The 14,006-nt window shown below is 38.6% G+C and overlaps 1 protein-coding gene across 1 annotated transcript in view; it reads left to right on the plus strand.

The window, feature by feature from the left end:
• Positions 1–14,006, plus strand: part of dnah12 (dynein, axonemal, heavy chain 12) — a 175,417-nt gene that overhangs the window by 136,130 nt on the left and 25,281 nt on the right. The window contains exons 52-58 of the mRNA XM_063068407.1: positions 258–398; positions 794–1,035; positions 2,527–2,674; positions 4,983–5,128; positions 5,858–6,072; positions 11,414–11,606; positions 13,330–13,522. Coding sequence (XP_062924477.1) covers positions 258–398; positions 794–1,035; positions 2,527–2,674; positions 4,983–5,128; positions 5,858–6,072; positions 11,414–11,606; positions 13,330–13,522 — 1,278 coding nt within the window. The remainder of the gene's footprint in view (positions 1–257; positions 399–793; positions 1,036–2,526; positions 2,675–4,982; positions 5,129–5,857; positions 6,073–11,413; positions 11,607–13,329; positions 13,523–14,006) is intronic.

A 14,006-nucleotide genomic window follows, 5' to 3' on the forward strand; every position in this document is an offset into this window, starting at 1 on the left:
ACCACTGTGGATCCTAATTAAATTTTCATGCGTCTTTACTTCTTGTATCGTAACTCAAAAATCCACCAATAAATAGAGACAAAAAACTTTAAACAAAGACATCTCAGATTGAAAACCCCTCCATTCATTCAAAATCCAATAGCAATTCCAAGGGAATGTTCGTCTTTAGTGACAGTTCGAATGATTGTTGGAAAGATGGAGAATAAAGATGTAATGACAACCTAAATTTAAGCGTTATCCTGTTTCATTTTGGTCAGGTAGCTGTCATGCAAAAGATACGCACAGAATACCTCACCAATCCTGACTTTGATCCACAGAAAGTGGTTAAAGCATCATCTGCTGCAGAAGGATTGTGTAAATGGATTCTTGCCATGGAGGTATATGACCGAGTTGCAAAGGTACTATATTCATATTTTGAATGAAAGCAATATTAACACGACCACCTTTTGCAAATTAATAATGTAAGAAATATCTTTGCATAGATTTAGAAAATACCCATTTATGCTAAACTGCTTTTTTTGTATGTAAAGTGGATCATTCCAAAATGCAATTTCTCAAAATCTTCAAAATAGAGTTCTATTAACATAGCTCATGAAACCCTTTGCACTGATTTTCTACCTAGGGTTGCACTGTAACCTACTTTTTCAACCAGGTAATAGAACACTCAGTCAAGTACTTGGAAGTTTAAATACATTATTCCATGTATTGTATTATTCTACACTTGAGGAAATGTAAATGTTGCTGATGATATTGTAAATAAATATGAGAATGATTTGCAACATTATCATTTCAGGTTGTTGCTCCAAAGAAGGCTCGTTTAAATGAAGCACAAAGATCCCTGGCTCAGACCATGGAAGTTCTGAACCAGAAGCGAGCCGAGCTTAAGGAAGTTGAAGATCGTCTTGCTGATTTAAAAAAGACATTTCAGGAAAAAACTGAAGAAAAAGCACAGCTGGAGTTCCAAGTGGACCTGTGTGCTAAAAAATTGGAGCGAGCAGCAAAACTCATCGGAGGACTCGGGGGAGAAAAATCAAGGTTAGCTGCAGATTCCCTCCAGTGATTTTCCTTAAACTGATAGTGAAATCATTTTAGGATCAGTTGCTAATTACCTTCACAATGTTTCAAACATCGAGAAAAACAATAGTCAGATTTCAGCAGCTAAGCCATGTGTCATTTATGTCCAAAAACATTTTTATTTTGTGATTATCTGCTGAAAATTGGCACCCCCCAATCTTGATCATGTTTTACAGGACATACAGTGTAGAAAGAGACCATCCACCCATCGACTCTGTACCGTCTCTGAAGCAATCCTATCAATCAATCCCTTCACTTATTTCCATGTTCTGTATTCTGCCCAATAACTCCACCCTGATTTCCCTTCCACCCAATTTACACCAGAGACAATTCACAGTCGCCGTTTGACCTACTAAACAGCATATCTTTGGAATCTGAGAGTAGTCGAGAGAAACCCAGAGTGACAGTCAGACTGCACTCCATTATCAGGATACAGCTCAGATGACTAGAGCTCCAGCTGAAATTTCCCTTAGTAAGGCATTAGGAGATCCTGTTCTAACAAGAACATGGAACATTACAGCATTGCGAACGGACAGTTTTTAAATTGATGATGAAATGATTGTTAGTAATTCCTGCATCAGTGTGTAACCCACTACCTTCAAAACACATTATCAGTAACCCTGCCCATCTGCAGCTTAGCATCTTAGTTTTCAAATTTCTTGGTAGAGGTAGAAAAAATGAGAAGATCTGAGGTATACAATGTGTGTCATAGAACACTGCAGCCCAGAAACAGGACCTTTGGTTCATCTAGACTGTTCTGATTTATTAATCTGCCTAACTCCATTGAGCTGCACCCACTCCATATTACTCCATACCCTCCCATTGCTGTACCAATCCAAATTTCTCATAAATGTTGCAATTAAAATCTCACCCACCACCTCTGCAGGCAGCTCATTCCACACTCTCACCATCCTCTGAGTGAAGAAGTTTCACCTCATGTTGCCCTTAAACATTTCACCTTTCACTCTTAACCCTTGACCTCTAGTTCTAGTCTCATCCAAATGTAAAAGTCTGCTTATATTTACCTTATCTGTACCCCTCATAATTTTGTATACCTCTATCAAATCCCCCTTCATTCTCCTGCACTCTGGAGAGTAAAGTCCTATCTTTATTCAACTTTTCCTATAACTCAGATCCTCATGTCTGTGTCTAGAAAAATAACAAATGTTGGTTCATGTGTATTTGTTGTTTGAAATTTGCAAAGATGGAAAAAATCCATATTAAGGTTGATTCACTCCATTTGTATACCTTGAAATAAAAACAATCTCATTCCAATTCCCACTTATTTTAGTCAGAAATATTGAGTCAACAGCAGTAAAGTGGAGTTTTGCTTCTTTCACAAACGTCTTCCACTTCAAATATTTTGCTTTGATTCTAGTACTTAGAGCTCACATTGATAGAAATTACAATTTTCATGAACCATTTCTGAAATGCTACCATATTGGTCTGTAGGTGGTCAAAGGCTGCAGATGATTTACAGCTTATCTACGATAACTTGACTGGAGATGTACTAGTTTCAGCAGGAGTCATTGCTTATCTTGGAGCTTTCACTGCCGCTTTCCGTCATGAATGCATTGTCGACTGGACCAATATTTGCAAGGTATTCAGACCTCCAGCTTTTCTCAGACCATATGCTGCAATATGCACGTTGTCTATAGAGTTTGCCAACAATAAATGGAAATGGCATTGTGCCACAGCAGACGTATGTTTATAAATTGACAGATGTATTGTCGTCCATAATAAAGGGAGTTTAACCAACGTTCATCTGAAAGTACTGATTCTGGGAGGGATTTCACCCTTAACTGAGGCGGAAAAGAATTAAAATCTCCTTTTAAATCTCCTCTCTACCCTAGCCTTGATAAATGAAAAAGGAAAAATACTCAAACAATTAATGCTGCCTATTCTTCTGGATTGAAAAAAATGATAGCTACAGAGGTGATTCATGCATTGCTTTTGAAATTTCATTCATTCTGATAATTTCCCTGTGGATTGGAGAGTAGGCAATGCTACTATAAAGGAAAGATGTGTATAATGGACTATTGCAAAGATTAATGCTTAAACATCAGCTGTTTACAATGCATGTCAAAGGCTTGGATGAGGGGGCTATGTGTAATATTTGTTAGTTATTCAAAGCTAAGGGAAAATAAATATACAAAGGAAATATGAGCATAAAATGTGCCCATTGATGGAATAACAGTGACAGGTGTAGTATAAACCAGGAAAATATGTAATTACTTCTTTTGGTTATAATATGCTGGGATACCAATTAGTGTAGTAAATGTGGCCACTATTTCATGAGGGTTGAAAATGGACGTTAACCTGCAATTAAGTTTAGTTTTGGCAAGATCATGTTTGGAATATAGTGTACAATTTTGAAGTCAGTACTTGAAGTTGAATGGTCTTGCCCTAGTGGGGGAGCAGTGAAAATTTTCTGCACTCATTTGTAAATGAGAAAGCTATCTGGTCATACAAGATTGAATAGAACAGGCCATGTTGTATGATATTTGGGGAAAATAGAGATGATGTCATTTTCATTTATAAAATGTTTGCGAGGGGATGAATAGGTTGGACAGTGATACATGTTCCCCCAGGCTGCAAGGTCTATGAATTATAGATTCAGGAGAAGGAAACAATTTAGGACTGCGATCAAAAGGAATTTCCTCCCCCAGAGGTTCTCAAGTCTTTGGAATTTCCTACTGTGGAGATTTTAAGTTTCAAGTGGAACAAGGAAGTAAGTGGTTAAGAGAATTTTGCAGGATATTTCAGGCATATTTCAGGGGTCAGCATGATCTTGGTAAAAAATAATGTCACAATTTCAGGCTTCTTTCTCAAAGTTCAAAGCAAATTTATTATCAAAGTGCATATATGTCACCATATACTACCCTGAGATTCATTTTCTTGTGGGCATTCACAGTAGAACAAAGAAACACAATAGAATCAATGAAGAACAACGTACAAACGAAGACAGACAAATAACCAAAATGTAAATGACAACAAATTGTGCAAATACAAAAGAAAATAAAGTAATAATATAAATAAATTAGTAATAGATAATATTGAGAATGCGAGTTGAAAGTGAGTCCAGCAGTTGTGGAAACAGTTCAATGTTTGGATGAGTGAAGTTAGCCCCTCTAGTTCGGGAGCCTGATGATTGAGCGGTAATAACTGTTGCTGAACTTGGTGGGTGTGGGACCACCTCCTTCCTGACGGCAGCCGTGAAAAGAGAGCATGGCCTGGATGGTGGGACCCCGAGGTGATGGATGCAGCTTTCCTGCAAGAACACTCCTTGTAGATGTATTCAGTGGTGGGGAGGGCTTTAGCCGTGGTGGAATGGGCTGTATCCACAATTTCTTGTGGCATTTTCCATTCAAGGGCATTGGTGTTTCCATAACAGGCCATGATGCAACTAGTTAGGATACTCTTTACATCCACAAAAGGTTGTTAAAGTTTTAGATGACATGCCAAACCCTTTATGAAAGTGAAGGCTCTGCCATGCCTTCTTTGTAATGACACTTGTGTGCTGGACCCAGAACAGATCCTCTGGAATGATGATGCTGAGGAATTTAAAGTCACTGACGTTCTCCACTGATGTGGACTGGCTCATGGAACTCCTCCTTCTGTAGTCAGTAATCAGCTTTTAGGTTTCGCTGCCATTGAGTGAGATGTTGTTTTGGCACCATTGAGCTAGATTATCAATCTCCTTCCTATCTGCTAATTCATCACTATTTTAATTCCACCAACAACAGTGGTGTCATCAGCCACTTAAATAATGGATTGGAGCTGTGCTTTTTATGTTCTTAGGTGGGTTGTAAATTTTATACTGTACTCTTTTATTTGTTTCTTTAATCTACTTAGGTTTTTCTTCAAATAAACATCAATAACAAGTTCTGTCTTTCCTGTGTTCACAGTCTAAGAATATCCCATCTTCAGGTGACTTTTCCCTTAGTAAAACATTAGGAGATCCTATTACAATAAGAGCGTGGAATATCGCTGGATTGCCAACAGACAGCTTCTCAATTGATAACGGAGTGATTGTCAGTAATTCCAGGCGATGGTGAGTATGAAACACATCACAGAATAAAGGATACCACATTGTCAAACTGTTCGATGGCTTGCTGAAACCAGGCTACTTTCACTTTTCTGACATAGTTTTTAATCAAGAACAAGGTGTAGAGGATATGTGATGTTAATTTTTTCCCTCTGTTGCAGTTAAAAGCGGCAGTTGGGAAGTCACTAAGCAGGTTAATTAATCACACTGCAGCATGACACAGCCAAAAAGTCTAGACATAAATAGTACAAATTTGATTTTTCATTTTACAGGCACCAAAATAAAGATTGTGACACACTGATGGTTTTTATTACTTTGAAATGGAATGAATTTTCAAAGCCATAAATTTAAGGCTAAGCAAAGTGATTCTGCAGTGATTATCATTTAATTCACAGCTAAATGTCTACAGTTAATTGAAGAAGATTTTTATATTGTCAATGTTTTTTACAGGGATCAGAAAATATAAAAATTATCTGCTCAGGTCAAATCATTGATTCTGCCCTGACCCAACATGTTGCGAATACAGAAATTGCCCAGCTTATGGTGAAGTGATTTCTGGGTTTATCTGCATATGTCGAAAATTTGAAAATAATGATAATTTCACTGACATTTCAACCCCAAATTCTGGGCCTTCATATGTAAACTGTAGTAATGCAGATTAGACCATTGAAAGTGCGTCCTTTCCTGTTGTAAAGGATTAAATGTTTCTATATTTTGATTTTTTTCTGATTTTAGGCCATTGATGATTGACCCGCAAGGACAAGCCAATAAATGGGTGAGAAACTCAGAGCGTGAAAATAAGATGAGTATTATTAAACTGACTGACATGGATTATATGCGCACACTGGAAAATTGCATGCAATTTGGAACACCTCTTCTACTGGAAAATGTTGCTGAGGAACTGGATCCTTCACTTGAGCCTCTTTTGCTCAAACAGACTTTTAAACAAGGTATCTCTGTGTTTCTGATTAGTGTCCGAAATCAGCATAAAAACTAGCCAGATGGCCTAACCAGTTATGACAACATTTATGGTTCTGTCTTTCTTCATCTAAATTTATAAGTATAAACTGCTTACTCCATTCGCTCTCATAATCTCTAAAGTCTGAACATGTAAAGTCTAAATAAACTTATCAAAAAGGCTGGATCTGTCCTTGGCTACAACCCAGACTCTTTTGAATTAGTGGTGGAATGGAGGTCACTAAACAAACAGTTATCCATCACGGACCATCAGGCACATCCTCTGTGACCTACTGAATAAGCAGCAGAACCCCCTTTGGAACAGGCTCAATCAGCTCTGCTGTCACAAGGATCGTCACAGAAAATCTTTCCTACTAAATGCAATAAGCACATACAGCAGTTCATCTCTGTGTGACAGGAGAACACACGTTATAGCACAATAGTCTCTGTTTTATTACTTCATACATTATGATTGCACATTATTGCAAATTATTGTACATTGATAAATTATTATTGTATATATTATTATTCTGTACTTTATTATTAGTTAATTCTGCACATTGCTAAGTGTGTTTCTAAATGTTGCTGCTGTAACGAAAGAATTTCCCACTTGGGATCAATAAGGCATTTATTATTATTATTATTATTATTTTATCCATTTAAATGCTAGACAATATGTGACAGGGAATATGTTTCAACCATTCTCTTCAGGTAAAGAATTTTCTTAATTCCCAGTTACGCTTCTTATTAACACCATAATATGAACGTTTCCAAGTATGCTCTCATACACAAACAGAAATATTTTCTATGTTACCTCTCCATCAAAACCTTTCATCATTACTAAAAATCTTCTATTATGTCATCCCTCACCCTTCCTTTCTTGGGGTGGGGGCAAAGTGACCAAGGTAATCTTTTCCTAGGAGGCATGCCCACACATATTTTCAATATATTCCTGGCAAATCTTCGCTGAAGCCACTTCGGCAACTGTGAACACTGTAGACCCATGACATCCTCTGTAACTACTCAAGCAAGTCAATAAGTAAACTTCTCCCCTTATGAAGACCATGTTGATCATTCATTACCATACAGATATGTTGGTAAGGCCTGAGGGCTTCTCGATACACTGGGTGGACTAGACTGCTGATTCGGAGTAGGGAAAAGGTGGGGAGGGTCTGTGTTTCATGATAAACTCTTTGTGGTGCTCAGATGCAGTGGTCTTGTCCTCTTGCTTCCCTTGACCAGGAACATTTGATGATTAAGTACCAACCGTTCTACATATCTTGAGAATTCCCCTCTGTGATCCTGACCACGGTTTACATACTGCCAAAGGCCAATGTTAAGCAGGCACTCGAAATATTGAGTGCTGCAATTAGCAAACAAGAAACAGCCTTTTCTTGATCTTTCAGATCATTGTGGAGAACTTCAATCAGGCTTGCTTGAAGAAATCTCTGCCCATTTATCATCAATATATCACCAGCAACACCAGGGGTCCCAATACATTCAACCACTATTATATTACAATTAGAAGTACCTATTTCGGGGAATCTGATCTGGTCCTCTTCCTGCCTGCATACAGCTAGAGGCTAAAGAGCAAGGCTCCAGAGATAAGGACAACAAAGAGGTGGCTGCAGGAGGCAGAGGAAAGGCTGCAGTATTGCTTTGAGTCAGTGGACTAGGATCAGAAGATATACACCACAGTTGTCACGGACTTTATAAAGCGGTCTTCCTAACCAGAACCATGAGATCTGCTGAGGACAGGATCAGTAACATTCAGGCTTTGCGACCAAGTTAAATACAAGAGGTGCAGGTACAATTTCCAGGAAGCCATCCCATGTCTGAAGTGGGAATTCCAGACCTAACTTCAATCACTGAAGAATTCTCGACAGCTGTGGCAGGGCTTGAATGCTACCTTCTCCTACAAAGTGAAACCAAGTGACATTGGTAATAACTCTCAGATGAAATTAGTGTCTTTAATGCTCACTTTGACCATTAAAACATAGAGGCACCTTCATGAACTCACCCAACGTTTGATGACCCTGTGATTTCAGTCTCAAGGCTGATGTGAGATCATCTTTCAGGAGTGTGAACCCACAAAGCATCTGGGCCCAGATATGGTACCTGGCCAAATACTAAAGGCTTGTGCTAATCAGTTATTTGGAGTGTTCACTGATATCTTTAACCTCTCACTTCAGCAGTCTGAAACACCCCCCAGCTTAAAGCAGGCTTCAATTACGTAGGTGCCGAAGAGGGACATGGTAACCTGGCTCAGTGACTATCGTCCAGTAGTACTTACATCCACTGATGAAATGCTTTGAGGGATTGGTGATGAAACACTTCAACTCCTGCCTGAGAAGCGACTTGGATCCACTCCAGTTTGCCTACCGTCACAACAGGTCAACTGCAGATGCCATTTAACTGGCTCTTCACTCAATCTTGGAACATCCCATCTTGAATACATCAAGATACTCTTCATTGACTACTACTGGCATTCAATACTATCATCCCCTCAAAACGAATCAATAATCTCCAGGACCTAGGGCTCAATACCACCTTGTGCAACTGGATCGTCTGTTTCCTCACTTGAGGACAAATTGGCAACAACATCTCCTCCACAATTTCTGTCAATGCAAGTGCACTTCAAGGCCGTGTGCTTAGCTCCATGCTCTATTGGCTTTGTATTTATGACTGTGAGGCTAAGCACAGCTCCAATGCCATATTCAAGTTTTCTCATGAAACTACTGTTGTGGGCCAAGTCAAAGGTGCCACAACAACAACCTCTTAATGTAACAAGACAAAGGAGAAGATTATTGACTTCAAGAGGAGGAAAATGGAGGTCTATCAGCCAGTCCTTATCAGGGGATCAGAGGTGGAAAGAGACAGTAACTTTAAATTCCTTGGTGTTGGCATTTCAAAGGATCTGTCCTGGGTCCAGCATGTAAGAAATCATGGCAGCATCTTTACATTTTTGGAAGTTTGCAAAGATTCAGCATGTTATCTAAAACTTCGACAAACTTCTACAGATGTGTGGTGGAGATTATACTGACTGGTTACGTCATGGCCTGTTATGGAAACACCAATGCCCTTGAATAGAAGAACCTACAAAAAGTAGTGGATACGGCCTAGTCGATCACAGGGAACGATCTCTTCACCACTGAGCACATCTACTCAGAGCGCTGTTGCAGGAAATCAGCATACATCATCAAGGACCCACACCACCCAGGCCGTGCACTCTTCTCACGGCTGCCATCAGGAGGAAGGGACAAGAGTCTCAGGAGTCACATCAACAGGTTCAGGAACAGCTATTACTCTTCAGTCGCCAGGCTCTTGAACCAGAGGAAATAACATCACTCAACTTCACTCACTCCATCACTGAACTCTTCCCACAACCTATCGACTCACTTTCAAGGACTCTTCTTCTCATGCCCTCAATATTTATTCCTCATTTATTTATTATTAATATTACTTCTTTATTTTTCTTTCATTTTGTATTTGCGCAGATTGTTTTTTTAATCTGCATAGTGGATGTTTATCCATCCTGGTGGATGTGGTCTTTCACTGATTCTGTTGTGATTCTTGTATTTACTGAAATTGCCCACAAGAAATTGAATCTCAGGGTTGTATATGGTGACATGTAGACTACAGCACATAAACAGGCCCTTCAGCCCATCTAGTTAGTGTCGAACCATTAATCTACCTTGTCTCATCAACCTGCACCCAGATCATAACTCTCCATACTCCACCCATCCATGTATCTATCTATCCAACTTTCTTTTCAACATTGACATCAACCCTGCATCCAGTACTTGAACTGGCAGCTCGTTCCACTCTCTAACCACCTTCTGAGTGAAGGAGTTCCCCCTCATGTTCCCCCTTATCCATTTCACCTTTCACCCTTAACCCATGACCTCTAGTTGTAGTCTCACCCAACCTCAGTGGAAAAGCCTGCTTGCATTTACCTTATCTATACCCCTCAGAATTCTATAAACCTTTATCAAATCTTCCCTCAATCTTCTACGCTCCAGGGAATAAATTCCTAACCTATTCAACCTCTCCCTATAACTCAGGTCCTCAAGTCCTGGCAACAATCTTGTCAATTTTCTCTGGACTATTTCAATCTTATTGACATCTTTTCTAACATCCCAACTCCTATACTCTGTAATTTGATTTACGAAGGCCAATGTGCTATAAGCTTTCTTTATGGTAATATCTACCTGTGAGACCACTTTTACGGAGTTGTGGATCAGTATCCCCGATCCCTCGGTCAGTGCCCTACCACTTATCATGTAAGTCCTACCCTGGTTGGTCCTCCCAAAGTGCAGCACCTCACACTTGTCTGCATCATATTCCATCTACCACTTTTCAGCCCATTTTTTTTCTAGCTGGTCCAGATCCCACTGCATGCTTTGGTAGTCTTCCTCACTATCCACTACACCCCTAGTCTTGGTGTCATCCACAAATTTGCTGATCCAGTTTACCACATTACCATCCAGATTGTTGATATAGATGACAAACAACAACGATCCTTGTGGCACACCACAGCCCTACAGACAGAGAGGCAGCCATCTACAACCATTATCGGGCTTTTTCTGCTGAGTCAACGTTTAATCCAATTTACTACCTCATCTTGAATATATGCACTTTGATAATAAATTTACTTTAAATTTTGAACATTACTTTGCAGTTGTAGATTTTCTCCCCATGTAGAAGTCAAGTTGATGTGTCTCTAATTCCCTCAGCATGATCTATTCCTTCTTCCTAAATATAGGTATTGTGTCAGCCATCTGCCAGACATTTGGCACTGCACTTTCTTAAAATTAAAAACTAAGTATGTGTTGTTATGTAACTGCCTCTATTGTCCCTAAATTCTTGCAAAGTATAGTGAAGCAATCAAACCTGACTTTGTTCCCTTTGGGTCTGCTTAGTATATTTAATATATCACCCTTTTAATATGAAATGCCATTATCCCACTATCCAATATCGTGGACATGTGTTGTAACTCTCTGGCAAATTATAATGTAATATTTCTACCATCTCTGTATTGTTGGTTATGCTACGTCCTATTTGTCCTTTAATTGCCTATTCTTGTCCCAGCTTCACTTTGTTTTTTACAGATTTGTCTGTAATATACCATTTTACTTCCTATTCCTTGATAATTTAACTTACTTTTTCCTTTTTTCCTCTTCACATATGCTATTAAATCCAAGTTTTTAAAAAATAATGTTAGTCCTGAAGATTGATTTGACCAGCAATACAATTACTCTTAAAACAAAGTACTTGACTATGTGCGATTAATATGAAAAGGAACGACAGGAATTTATTTTCCATTTTTTTCAGGTGGTATGGATTGTATCAAACTTGGTGATACAGTTATGGAGTATTCAATGGATTTCCGACTCTATATAACAACAAAGCTGAGAAATCCACATTATTTGCCAGAACTGGCAACAAAGGTTTCTCTGCTCAATTTTATGATCACTCCTGAGGGGCTTGAGGACCAGCTGCTGGGGATTGTTGTTGCTAAGGAAAGGTAAAATAAACCATGTAGTGTGTACTCTTTCCAAATTCTTGATGTTTTTTTCCTTAGAGTGGTCATATTTGTTATTGTGCATTCAGATGTCGTTACATTGGCAAGTCCAGTAGAAGTGATTATATTAGGCAGTTAATGTTGTCAATGAACTCATCAATGCTAATTTGATGCTGAGCACAGCCATTTGGAGATCAGAATTTCAGCTTTTGCCCGCTTTCAATGATCATACATACCTACAGCTGTGTAGAATCCCCATCCAAGGAATGAAGGAGAGCAGTTTATAAAAGCTCGTTGCTGAATGATTACCATTTGGTGCTTTTGTGAATTCTTTAAAGTTGTTAAAGATTTACAGGAGTTAATGTGGAAGAAGCTGAAGGACATTATGACAAAAATTTCAACTGAGGGTTTAACTACCCTTTCACAACACATACAAAATGCTGGAGGAACTGAGGAGGTCAGGCAGCATCTATGGAAATGGACTCAGCCTGAATTGTTGATTGTTTATTCATTCCCATAGATGCTGCCTGGCCTGCTGAGTTCCTCCAGTATTTTGTTTGTGTTGCTTAGGATTTCCAGCATCTGCAGACTTTCACGTGTTTCTAACTACTCTTTGTTGCCTTTGATTTCTAAGTAAAGTTCTTGCCTCTCCATTCAATTACAACATGCATTAGACAATCAGTTGGATCCCTTGCCATTAATAACAAAGTGCAATCTTGTGGTACACGTCAAGCCCAACACACAAGTTGGTGGAATAGAAACATTTCAATGCTGATTTACCCACTTCGCCCATGTGGTTGGAACTTCCAAAGCACTGAAATCACACAATCTGTTTAAGATCTGCTGGAGTGACTGAGATCTGCACCATGCACAGACCTCATTTTTGCCTCTGCCTAATGTTTTTTCATTAGTGAGGTTACTATAAACACAGCATTCTATTTAATGTTGCCGTGAGTGCCAGTGACCTCTATACTATGTTACTCAGTATATTCAGTTACTGTAGTATGTTACTCAGAAGAGTGAATCCAATTTGCTGAAGTGGACAATTTGTATACTAGTTATCTAATTGTATTTAGTGATTTGGCTTTTAAGTAAGTGGTGTCATATGTAGAGTCACAGATGTACTGCACAGAAATGAACCCTTTCGCTCCATTATGGCCATGCTGAACTATTTGCTCATATTAAACCCTCATTCTTCCATGCCTTGCCTATTCAAGCACCAATCTAAATGAACGTGGTTATATCTGACATCACATTCCAGAACAGCCACTCTCTGTGTAAAATAACGTTCTCCCTGGACTCCCTCTAAAACTCACTTCTCTCACTTTTAGCTTATGTCCTCTTGCATTTTGACTTGTAGTTAAAAATATGCTGTGCAGGAGAATTTCCAGGTCTTTGATTTGAGATTAATATGTTAAACCAAGGTCTCAGCTGCTTTCTTAATTAGGTGGCACAGTTTCAAGAAAAACAAAAATAGACCTGCCAACACTTATTCTCAGAACAAAATTAAAAGTTAGTTATTTGTTTATTGATCTAATGTCTGTATCGTGGACTTTACTGTTCGCATTGGCTTTTGTCTTGCCCCATATTCTAATATTCAAAAGTGCTTTATTGGCTTTTGTCTGTGCGGGAGAGGTGCACACTGAAAACTTGATCCCACATTTTTTTTCACTTACACTCTGAGGTTTGAGATGAATAATATTAAGTGTTTCATTTGTCTGACCAGGCCAGAACTGGAGCATGAGAGGAATGCACTGATTGTCCAGTCGGCATCCAATAAGAAACAGCTGAAGGAAATTGAAGACAAAATCCTTGAGACCCTTGAGGGCTCTGAAGGCAACATTCTAGAGGATGAGAGTGCCATTAAAATCCTGGACTCAGCAAAAATTATGTCTAATGAGATTACTAAGAAACAACAAGTAAGAAACTGACAGAGAAACTTATTTAAAAATTTGTAAGAACTACATTCAATACTATTTTCTCTATGATCACTGATTTAGAATTTTTTTTACAGGAATCTGCTTCGTGAACTTTGCATTATGCTCTGCTAGAAGTTTTCTTTATTTTGGTGAACTCTTTCATAAATGTTTCAAAATGGGGTGAAATCAGAAGAAAATATAACATATTACTTTATAAAATATAGTGTCCTACTTTACTATATTATAATTGCATTAGCTGATAACTGAGTATACCTGGCTCCCTTAATTAGAAAATGACACTAGGCAAGAGGCAAGAAAATAAGGGGAGAATAAAATTAATGGAAATATTCAATACAGAGAAGTCAAATTCCTCCTCAGCACATAATTTTCAAGACAAACAATAAAATTAAATTAAGGCACAGACCTCATGATTTAATGCCACGTACTCAGTTCATATTAAATCTATGCTTACATTTGATCCATT

This window comes from Mobula hypostoma, chromosome 15, assembly GCF_963921235.1.
Source record: "Mobula hypostoma chromosome 15, sMobHyp1.1, whole genome shotgun sequence".
NCBI classification, from domain to species: Eukaryota; Metazoa; Chordata; class Chondrichthyes; order Myliobatiformes; family Myliobatidae; genus Mobula; species Mobula hypostoma.